The 12,501-nt window shown below is 30.3% G+C and overlaps 1 protein-coding gene across 7 annotated transcripts in view; it reads left to right on the forward strand.

Moving 5' to 3' along the window:
* Positions 1-12,501, forward strand: part of LOC113399855 (plasma membrane ascorbate-dependent reductase CYBRD1-like) — a 62,697-nt gene that overhangs the window by 29,305 nt on the left and 20,891 nt on the right. Inside the window, exon 1 of one of the 7 annotated variants that reach the window (XM_026639111.2) lies at positions 1,349-1,383. The exons of the other annotated variants lie outside the window; for them this stretch is intronic. Coding sequence (XP_026494896.1) covers positions 1,364-1,383 — 20 coding nt within the window. The 5' untranslated portion in view covers positions 1,349-1,363. Of the gene's footprint in view, positions 1-1,348; positions 1,384-12,501 lie in introns of those variants that run through there. 7 annotated transcript variants of the gene reach the window in all.

Consider the following 12,501-nt stretch of genomic DNA (forward strand, 5'->3'; position numbering starts at 1 on the left):
AAATTTAGTGGTGCTTGCCTAGGTTTGATCCCGAAATCATCGGTTAAGATGCACGCGTTCTAACCACTGGGCAATCTCGGCTAATAAGTTTAAACAAAAAATATAAAATAATAATTAGAACTCTTTCTTTCCAATGTGCTTGTGTACGTCATTCTTTTTCTCAAAACGTCTTGACAAATGTTTCTCTATTAAAGATATTTCTTACATCTTGCATTAAAATCAACTTATGTTTACTACTTTCGTACATCTCTTTGGTAGTAGAGGTTAGTGCAGACCCATTTGGATAGTTACTACTCACCAGTTTTTTACAGCTGTACTTTACATATTGTACGTATTGCAGGGTTCCGATTTAAATAACGATCTCATACTATAAGGGACATAATATCTCAGATGCCATGGTTAGCAGTTTAAATAGTGGTTTATATTTCTTATCGTTCAATCTATACCATATTTACTCGTATGCCTACTCAAAATAAATAATAAAAAAACAAGGTAGATATTCAGAAACATATTTAAACTAAAGACATAAAACAATATCCTAGTTTATGTAATTACAAAATAGACAGTAAGTATACTGTGATATAATGATCAGAAAACGCCATAGAACACAATATGTAATGGCTTAGATATTTATTACATTGTCAGTGTTTTCTAAACGTTAACGATGTAATTAAGTCACGTTCTCTGCATGTGAACCGAAATGGGGCTTAGTCGGTGCTCACACGAGTCGGTTTAAGTCGCTCGAATTTTAACCATAAATTGAATAAAGAGTAGTCGACTCCATTAAGGCTTGTAACATTTGAATTTTTATATTTACAAAAAAGTTTGGTCAAGTCAAATCGAACCGCGTGAACGCACTTTTATACAAGACGTGCTTATAATATAATATGATATTTAATATATTTTTTGTCGTTTCTAAAAAGAATTTATTTTTACATTGATTTGTTTGTAGATAAAGTATCAAGACTCGCAGGTCGATAACTACTTCTAGACACAGATAGATGTGTGAAAATTATGTAAAACTTTAAAGCAAAACAAAGGTTACAATATTGTAATATGTTTATATATATAAATATTCATTATATCTTGTGAGTTTTGATTGCAATGCATTAACAAATTTCGAAATATGCACACGACGAACACGTCAAAGAAATATTACGAATAATAGGCAACTCGACACGGTTCAAAGTCAGCTTCGTATCGAGTGCACAAGTGTTTGAAGGTGTCATTTGTTTAATTAATAAATTTCAATAGTATTTTTTTACATTCTTACAAGAATTTAACTGAAATAACCGAACACATGAAAACTGGTGGCGTTAATAAAATATATTTACCATTTTTCGGTAAATATATTGTGTTTTTGATGGAGGATTTTAGACAACGGTAAGATTATAAATTGTTTATGATGTACTCGCCTATTATATATTTATAAGCACTTTTTAAGTGTCAATATTACCGGTTCTAAATGTTTATTATATCGAGAAATACTAGGAATATTTTGTTTTGAACATTAATATGTCATCTATATAAATAACAAATAATGTTTGTATGTTTGTCCTTTCTGCTTCCCTAAACCATCATCAGATATAATGAAATTTTGTGGAGTTGTTCGAGAAAGTTCATAGACAAAAAAAGAATAACTTTGTATGCACATATGTCCTTTAAACATACTGTGTAGACTTATTCTACCCATGTGAAGTCGGGGAGGGTAGCTAGTACTTAATAAAATAATATTACATTATAGAGTTTAAATTATTTGTTTGTAAATCTACTTTATAGTATCATGTATGATATTATTTAATGCCTATTGTATGTCGTTGCTTCATGAATTATTGTACCATAATATTATATTATTATTACAATAACAGGACTATAAATACATTTCAAAATAAAATAATTGAATTTCTGAACAGACGAATTGAAAACAAAATATTTTAAAACTGTTTGTTCGCAATTTGTTTCGTACGAAATCTTTAAATAACTGTGTTATTTATTAAACTGTTTTAATATATGAATACGAAACCTGTTTTGGTTTGTTGTCGCAGTAAATAATATCTAGATATGATTTGACAATCCTAGAATACAAGCGAGAGTTATTCGAGCCGCATTCAAGGCAGTCCGGTGAAGGCAGGAAGAATGCAAACACTATGAAATTGTTATGTTAACGACCTTGTTTATTACCTTGCCTGTTTAAACGGCTATTGTTTCTGACGTAAAATTTTCGTGAATAAATTCTCTTCTTTTCTCTTAATCAATTCACTTTTTAACCCTTACTTGAGAAAACTCAACAAATATAACGTTTACTTAATGTATGCATGCAATGCATTTAAATTTTAATACATAATATTTATATATATTAATTTGTGTAAATGATGTATTGATTCGATTGTTTTACGATGAGATCGTCTTCGAAATAAAAATGAATTTTCGGAAAGTCCATTTTTAACTATTTTATATTCGTACTGAACAATTAGCAATCAATTTAAAATCGGAAACTTAATTTTAAGATATTTGAAACCATAGATACAATATTTTCTTTTAAAATCGAGAGACGAGAGATTTGTGTTCAAATATTACAAATCTCATGAAATATTTGTAATGTGCGATGCGCTTTGAGTATTGGCCAATTTCTGGACATAAAGGTTATCTGTTACAGAGGTACAAATCACAATCGACCAATGATTTGTGGCCAATACAATTTGTGCAATTTATGTACGTACTCGTACTGGTAATAAATAGGAGATGTTGCTGTGAATTGCTTTACAGCTTAAATGTATGTATGAATGCTTAATAAACTTTGGCTTCACTTCGTAATGTCCTATAAACGTTGGTTTAAACGTTGTATTTCGAAAACGAAATAAGTTTAAATGTTAATTTTAAAAACACAGCGTACATTAATTGGTAATCAATCTCCGATATATATATTATACAAAATTTTATATTACTCCACCAGACCTTATCGGAGCTGCGTGGTGGAATAAGCTCCAAAACGTATTCCTCGAAAGGAGAGACAATTACAGGCTGTTACTTTACTTTTACATGAAAAGTAATCTTTACACTAGACAATTTTAAATAAAGAACTAAAGATTAATTTTAGGCGGTATATATTTTTCTATTTTTTATATAATATTTTTCGTATGTAAAAAAGTAGTTTTCCATTTTTTTATATTAGTCTCAAACGAAAAGTAACCACAACATACAAGGTTCCGTATGAATAAGTAGCACGGTGATGCGTGTCTAATCGCAGTATGAACTCTTAGACACGTATAATGACCGAGTCAACTAGTATACTGAAGTTTTGAAGTCTGTTTAATTCCTCCCTCGCACATACTCGCTCATCTTATGACCCTTATAATTATTCCCTAACAAGTATATTAAGTAATGTTAGCAATTAGAGTTACCCTTGAGTGTTTCGAGGAAGATTAAAAGACCATTAAATGCGTGTAACACTATAAACGTGTTCATATTAAGTATTTAAAACTAATTACGGAATAGTTAATTAGCAGAACTATAAAATGTCTTTCTCAATTAAGCTATTAATATTCAAGAATATTATTAGCGTAATTATAAATCTATGCTAGACTGATGTTTTTTATTAGGTTGTCATTTCACTGGATAAAAACGATTCTGGACGACCTTTCATAATCGTGTTCGACGGTGAGTTCCGAAGTTTTTTTACTGAATAGATTTTATATTGGAAGAGGTTTAAAGGCACGTAAAAGTGCATTGCTTTTTTTGATCTCGTATCAGTAGAGTTAAATTTGATTTCAGTATCGTTGATGTTATATTTATAGATGTATGTAAAGATTAATATAACTATATTGACTGATTTTATCGGTGACTGAAATAAGCTGTAAAAGTCGTTTCGAAGCTCACCGCAGAACACGAACCTGAAATGAAAGAATGTTATATGCGACATTGAGTATAATAATTATATATACACGCTGTATGTACATGCATCAAAATGGTGTATCACTGTCAGTCCATTGTATATCTCTCAGGAGAGAGATACGACGTGAATTTTTACAGAATCGCATTGCTGAAACTACACTAATAGAAACTACAATAACCAGTTGCAGCTGAATCATATTTGATTTTTTGACGAGCATTTGGGCCACCTGATGGTAAGTGGTCACCACCGCCCATAGACAATGGCGCTGTAAGAAATATTAAGCATTCCTTAAATCGCCAATGCGCCACCAACCTTGGACACTAAGATGTTATGTCCCTTAGTGCCCGTAGTTACACTGGCTCACTTACTCTTCAAACCGGAATACAACAATACTTAATACTGTTATTTGGCGGTAGAATATATGGTGAGTAGGTAGTACCCAGACAGGCTTGCACAAAGCTCTACCACTAAGTGAATGTAGGCTTTATTGGATAAATAAGAAGATATTTATGTAAATTCCAGCACCGAAAGGGGAAATATGAAATGACAGTTTAAAAATATACATAGTGAGTATAATTCTCATTAAAGATGTTAATTATAATTTGCATTTTTTAGATAATAAACTAAATTATGCAAATTGCGGTTCTGTTCTTGAATAATCACGGCATGAAGTCGAGAAATGAAAAACAGCTGGCGTCTCCGTCCGCTTCCAAAAGAACGAGGGAATGTTTAGCGATTTTCATCAAACGTTATTTAAAATCACATTCCTTTGTTTCATATTGTTATCTTCGGATACGTTTCACGATATTACCCAAAGATATGAAGTCAAATATTTAACATTGACCGTTATATTTTTCTGTAAATTATTTAGTAAGATATATAGACAATAATATTTTATCTAAACGATTTAAGGAAATTAACATTAAAATAATTAAATAATATATATATTAGATCATATTCGCATTCTTTTCGAATTACGCGTCCTTAAAATTATAGTAATTAATTATAATTTATTGAAATTTTATTTTAATTACACATTTTAAAAACACAAACATAAATAATTCTCATAGAACATGATTTTTTGCATGTTCATTTACAAACTTTTTTAATATATTGATTCATTATTCACAGGTGAAAAATGCTATAAATATTATAATGAGTAATTACAACAAGATATGGTATACATTTAAAAAAAAAAAAAATGTGTTTAAAAAGGTTACGAATAGAATGTTGCAATCAAATTCACCCTTAAAATTCTACTTTTATTGTTCCTTTACCTATAATTTAAATAAAAATGTTTGTTGTAACTGATTGGTAACTAAGAAATGGATTACGTCATAATTAATACTTACTAATTACACGAAAATTTAGATGTTAGTATTTATTGAGGTTATAGAATTCGTTACAGTAACGATGTTAAGTTATTGCCTAAGCTCAATTCCCGCTAGTAATTCCATCAGCAGGCTTCTTAGTATTCATAAAAGTATCTCAACCGATTCCAGTTAAATCATTTTAATTGATATGTTATTGCGAGAATTTGATCGGCAAGATCATCAAACGTTAGTTATATAGAAAGTGACTTCATTTGTCGGTCAAGTACATTGCAACTCGAACTATCTGTTACAAGCCATAGACAAGCCGCATTAGAAACGAATGTGATGAAACAATTTGGCACGTGTTTGATTTATGGTAAAATATCCATTATAGTTAAAATGACCCACTTATAAATTTTTATCATTTTAAAAGATAATTTGAGATGGTTTCCAACATAATTTGTGTAGGAATACAGGCATCTTGAATGAAAAACGCGCTCATAATCCCGAGCATCATTTCATCCATCCATATCAAGCTTTGCGTTGAAATAAAACGGCGTCATGATACTCCATGCATTTTTAGCAGATGAAATTCTGCCAATCCGCAATAGAATAGAGGAATGAGTTGCAAACCTTCTTAAGACATTCCGCGGTCTTTTGCAGGTGTATCATATTTCCATTAAATTAAAATGTATTGTACATTGATAAATTGTATAAGTTATGAACTTAACGTAATTTTCTAAGGACGGAAGTCACGTTCGCTTGGCGCGTGAGGTTTTAAAATTTATAAACATATTATTTTTTTCTTTTCTTGTTCCCAGGCTATAGCGGTACCTTTTCAATCACAGTACAAAATTTACCACAGTTTATGTTTTTTTTTAATTTATTGATATATTACCGCGTAAGCACGTATTAAAACAGTAAGAACATTTAGAAGATACGTACTCTACATTGATAATAATATGAAATATCCCCACGTTCATTATTTAAAAAACCGTATTTATTTATTTATTCAAGATATATATAACAATGTAATAAAACAATCATATAATAAAGTACATGCAAAACTATAGTTTCATACATTTTAGTAAAAACTAAAATATTTTGGAATAAAGCACTCTCACAACCATCTATGAGTCGTAATGTTACAGAATTAAAGTGAATGTAAAGTTACCACCGTTTTGTAATGTAGGTAAACGGCAAAGCAGCCAGAAACGCAGTAGCTACTCTTGTTCCCAAAAGAAAAACAACGTCAATCATTTGTTAGCGTTATATCATTCCAATTTTCAAGTCGCGTAAATAACAGATATCTTCACGTGTTCACATGTGTGTTACGTGGATATGAATAAATCATTTGAAAGTGTTCGCTGAGCGTTAAGCTTGGATCGTACTCCTGTTCCATTGACACACTTCCAAATCGACAATACTCCTACTTAAAACCGTGTGTTATCTACGTGTAGGATGGGACGTGTGTATTGAGTAAATTGCTAATTAATTTCAATTGATATTACGCTGAAGGAACTCGAGATATGTCAGGAATGTCTCTATGTATGTTTAATGTTGATTATTTATAAAATATTCACAATGACTGTTGTTGTTCTCCATTAAACTATCTCACGTGTTGGAAGTTATCTTATAATTAACACCGCTATATAAATCAATTATATTTTTATTGTTAATAAATAATTGAAAGGCAAGTGACGCGTTATTGGTATTTTGCTTTTTGTCATTGTTTAAAATAAAAATAATTTTTAAAATAATTGTTGTTTTTATGTATAACTATCTCACACTTATTTTCGCATGCGGTATTCACCTTAAAAGGTAATGCATTTAGCAATAAGAACTTTGTAACTTAGCATAATTATTACTTTAATAGTGTAATTACCACTGGTGAATCTTAATAAATAAATAAATAAATAAATAAATAAATAAATAAATAAATAAATAAATAAATAAATATATAAATAAATAAATAAATAAATAAATAAAACATTTACGCGAACAATATCATGAAGACTCATTATCAGAATCATGAAACTATGAAGGATATCACTATTCCATTGTTAACTTAAGTTATCATCTTATGTAAAAATAAAGGATAGCATTTTATTCCATTTTTCTATTGTGACGGAATATCATCCGAAAAATATAACGTTTCTCTCCACGTTTACTGATACGCACGGGATATAAACACAAATCAAGCAATTGAGGCGGGCTTGTCTGGTTAAGCCCACAACCTTAAGCTTAAGCTCACGTGTTCCAATCACTGGGTTATCTAGATTCTCCGTGCTTATTACTGCTTGCAATTCTTTAGAAAGTTACTATTGTGTAGACGCAGCTTAACATGCACAATTACTGCAACTTGTAAACTTAAAGGAAATTTACGACCTGTGGCCAAGAAGAAAGTAAATAAGTGATACTTACATCGGTCAGTGACACGATCTTTATTACCACGTTTATATAAGTGATGTAATTTGTGTAATAAATGCTCTCATACAACGTGCAATTTCCTGGTCTGCAAAGTCTTGCTTGTTTTAATGGACTAAATTAGTAAAGTTTTTTTTACATATAGATATAGGTTAACGGACGATCGAATAGACCACCTGATGGCAAGTGGTCACCGCCAATGCTCCACTAATCTCGGGAAATAAGATGTTATGTTTCTTGTGCTTATAGTTATACTGATTTATTCTACAAACCAGAACACAAGAATACTAAGTAGGTATTGCTGTTTGATGTAGAATATCTGATGTGTGGTATTTACCCAGAAGGGCTTGCACGAAGCTCTTCTACAGTATATAAATAATATTTTATTCGTAGTGACTTGGTTAAGTAAGCGTTTGTTTATCTATTAGATTTTTTTTTATAAATATTGGACAACGTCGCATACATTACTTTGATCCCAATGTACATAGCTAAAGCACTTGTGTTATGGAACATCAGAAGTAACGATGGTACCACAAACACCCAGACCCAAGACAACATAGAAAACTAATGAACTTTTTCTACATCGACTCGGCCGGGAATCGAACCCGGGACCGCGGAGTGGCGTACCCATGAAAACCGTTGTACACACTACTCGACCACGGAGGTCGTCATTTTTGAATGTCATTAAATTAATAATCGACAAAATTCCAACAAAAAATGATTAAGTCAACGATTTGTATATATTTATTTAAAAAAAAACATTGAAAAAAATAATTATCTTAAAAGCTTTAAATAATATAAAATGTACCAAAACGGCCTTAAACCACATTCCCTATCTGTTATCACACGGTAAGGTAGAACCTAAAAAATAAAACAAATAAATTTAACACCTTAGGCTTGCACAAACAATTACCTTAAACTATAGACAAGGCCGCGGTGTTATCATTCTCATCACAAATAATATTTATCACCGGTTCTGATGGAAACAGTTTATATAACACCGTTCATGTGTTATCTTATCGTTAAAAAATCACGACAGATTTGATTGATTGCATAATTACATAAGTTTTGAACCCAGTTTCCATTTCACATCAACGGTCTTACACAAGGACACAGCGATTGTTGATTTCGTACAGAAATGCTTAAAAGTATATAACTGACGTATGTATTCCATTTATCACGTGATTGTAAATGACGTATTCAATTAAATAATTTAGATGAAAGCGAAGTTTGAAATCGTTCCATAATAGTCGAATGCATTTTGTTAATTCACTGAAATGGCACGTATAACAGAAACTTTAATTTCAATTGATCAATGCATTTAATAGATAATAAAATTAATGTAGGTATATCTTGTTTTTATTTATTGTGGTACAATTCGCTCTCCAATTATGCTCCTACCAAATTCCAATATTGTTATTAACATAGATATTTTTTATTCTTTAAAGAGTACTTGCTATGTCTGATGTTATAAATATCAAGCATAATCATTACTTTCAATAAATAAGCCTAAGATCCTACAAATAAGGTATACCGCTGTTTTTAATATTAAGCATTCTTTACAACACTAATACGCCACATGTACAAACTAACATGTAATATCCTGTGCCTGTTGTTACATTGGCTCACTCATCTTTCAAGCCGGTAATAACCAGAATTGCTGTTTGTCGGAATATGTATTGAATAAAGCCTTAGAACGATTTAATACACATAACAAAACTATTTAATTTGATATTTAATATTTCCTTAAAAAGTCATAAACAAGTCACCGAATTTAAATAATTAAGTATATTTAATTCTAGTTCTTGTCGTCAATTTCTAAGCGTGCCCTGAATTTTTTATCTAAGTCGCTCATAACACGTGCTAGACGATATAATTTGAGAATGCGTGACTGTATACATTGATTTAATTTGTAAGACAAATTGGTCTATTTCATATATAACGTAGTAATAAAAAGTTAACCTTATATTTAGTACCATAAGAAATAATATCGTTCGAATGCTATAATCCCAACAGCGACTTAGCAATTTCGTTTGTCGGTAGGAATTTTCGACAACTCGCTAATCAGTAAGTCCGTTACATTGTTTCGGAAGATTCCGAACGTGAAACTAAGAGATACGGAAAACTTTTCAATCTGCGGGTAAGAGTACCTTCATTGTTGTTCTTTATTTTGTAAACAAAATATATCCTATATTGTATTATTGTTGCGTCTAGAATTTTTTGATTTAAATTGTGTGTGTGTTGACATTAAATAGCGTTGCAATACACAACCTTGGACAGTATCATTAGTAGCTTGTCTTAAAGATATTTATCGCATCTTGGTAAAGTGTTTACCGCATCGTAAGACTGGATGCTCTTAAATTGATTGACACACAAAGACGTGTTAAGTTATCGTTAAAAGATTGAATTCGAAAGATTAATATATATATATATTTTAATATGCATAAAGATAAAATAATTTGAAGCATTTTTAAAAAATATCCCAACATCATTTAACGGGTAATTTTTCGCTCAGAGAATCGAAATTTCAATTCAACGGGGAAATGTTGCCAGCATAATAGGTACACTTTTATTTCAGCTATATGTATCTATTTAAGTCTTTTATCATATTTATGTTAATATTTTAATAAATCATATTTAATACTTAGAATATAAACTTCATTCATAATGATATAATTTTAGTTGTACCTCCATCCTTCTGAATTTCTAAAATATTTTGAGGTCTTTGTTTTCCATTCGCAATATTAGAAACGGAATATTTTAGCCGGCGCTCCTTTTTCCATTCCGAGAAAAACTTCCCTGGATGTTTGATTAATGTTTATTATGTCAAGGGACGACGTTGTGAAACGTTAACCTGCTTCTTTATTTCTTGACGGCAATTTTCGTGTTTCAATATACGTTGATGACAAAAATAAGTTGTGAAGAGTATCTAAAATTTACCTCGTGATGCTGCCTGGGAATAAAATGCAAGCACATTAAAACAATATAATTAATTATAAATATGATACAACAACTCGGACAGCTCATCTGTTAAAAATTATTATAAAGAAAAGTCTTCAACAAATGTCGGGAATCATGGTTACCTACGTATGAATGGATAAAGACAAGAAAGTTCCTTTGTCACCTTTGTTTGACAACCGTTTTCTTTTTTTTTCTATAGTAGATATTGATGAACACTTAAGTTTATTGTGAAAATAAAAGCAGAAAAAAATGTTTGAAATATGCAAATTTATATAATTTCTTTCCTCAAGTTTTCTATAATGATTGTGGTCTAAAATTTTGACTACTGGGTGAATGTTCAACTGGTTGACTTTCTAAAAAATTGTAAACATATATTTTTTATCCAAATTCCAAGTAAAAACTCGCTTTTTAGGCATTTGCTGTCAGGAATAAAATTCATCATCGAAATCAGTTTGCGTTTAGCGAACGTTTTAAATATGAATGTCTTGTTCGTCTTGTATGATAATTTACCGTTATGTACAAGAAGTTTGACCAGTTGTTTTGTAACTCTTGAGATGACTTAACAATTGTAATAATGATTTGACTGTCTCTTTAAGTCAAAGATTTGAAAGCTTAGTGATGCGGAAGAAGTTGGCTTATGAAAAAAATCTTATATAATTCTTATAGTTACGAAATCATTTTAAAATAATAAAATAAAATAGCCATTATAGATACATAGGTAATTGTTAACGAAATTTAAAACGGTATTTTATTTTGTTGTCCATGTAACATAGTGCTAGAGATTCGTAAACAACCTACATGATTTTTAGGAGTCGTCTTTGACTACCTTTATATAGTCCTATGTAAGTCGTCTTTGACTACCTTTATATAATCCTATGTAAGTTTATAAAATAAATATCCTCCTTGTTGAATTTTGCTGCGACGACAAATCAGTGCAAAAGGTTTGCACGCACCCTACACCACAGTGAGAGATTAAACGCAGGACCAACGGCTTTATGCCTTCTTTAAAGATTTCTTACTGTTTAAAACTATAATTGCAAATTATATAATCAAAACAGTATTATTTTACAAAAATCATTCTCTATTTTACGGTACTTCCCCTCTTTTTAAATGTACGTACCTACAAATATGTATTGAATTATATGTATAGATAAATTGCATACGTGCGATTAGTATGCTTATCATTAAAGTTCCAATTCACGCAGAATATATTGCAAAACCAATGAATTAGTAACGCTATTGATAATTTCGCCATTTCGAAAACCGGTTCAATCGAGTTTGAATAATTAATTAATACAGATTAATTAATTTATGTTAACTGTCGTTTCATTATCTATTAGTTTTCAATTAGTTTAATATAAGATTATTTGGTACCTTAACTGTCATTCCTACCTAACCTGTCATTTGATTTACGCATTTCGATTAAATAAAAAAGGCATTATTAGTCAAAATTTCACTGACATTTTAAACGATAACGAGCTTCGTTATATTTTTAAATGTTTTATGTCAATGGATTCATTTTTTTAACCGTAAATAAAACATTTAAATCTAAGCCCAGACTAAACAGATCATCACGATATACACAAAAAAAAATGATAATTTGTACAAACAACACGTAACATAAACTATAATACAATATATGATTACTTTATAATAATATTTATAAAATAATAAATATTTTTTTAAAGCTCGTCATGAAACCAGGGCACAAATTCTACTAACAATGAAAGGTCAAAACATTTATTTTTAAATCGCCTTAATAAATAGATCTTGGGATATGCTCGTTCAAAGTAACCAATTCATATTATTAGCATATATAAGGGCTATGAAATAATTCGACTGTTGGCTGTATCTATAAAGCATTACGCTAACAAGGAAACAGAACACAGTTCAATTCACGCGGAGAAT

This window comes from Vanessa tameamea, chromosome 8 (genome assembly GCF_037043105.1).
Source record: "Vanessa tameamea isolate UH-Manoa-2023 chromosome 8, ilVanTame1 primary haplotype, whole genome shotgun sequence".
NCBI lineage: Eukaryota > Metazoa > Arthropoda > Insecta > Lepidoptera > Nymphalidae > Vanessa > Vanessa tameamea.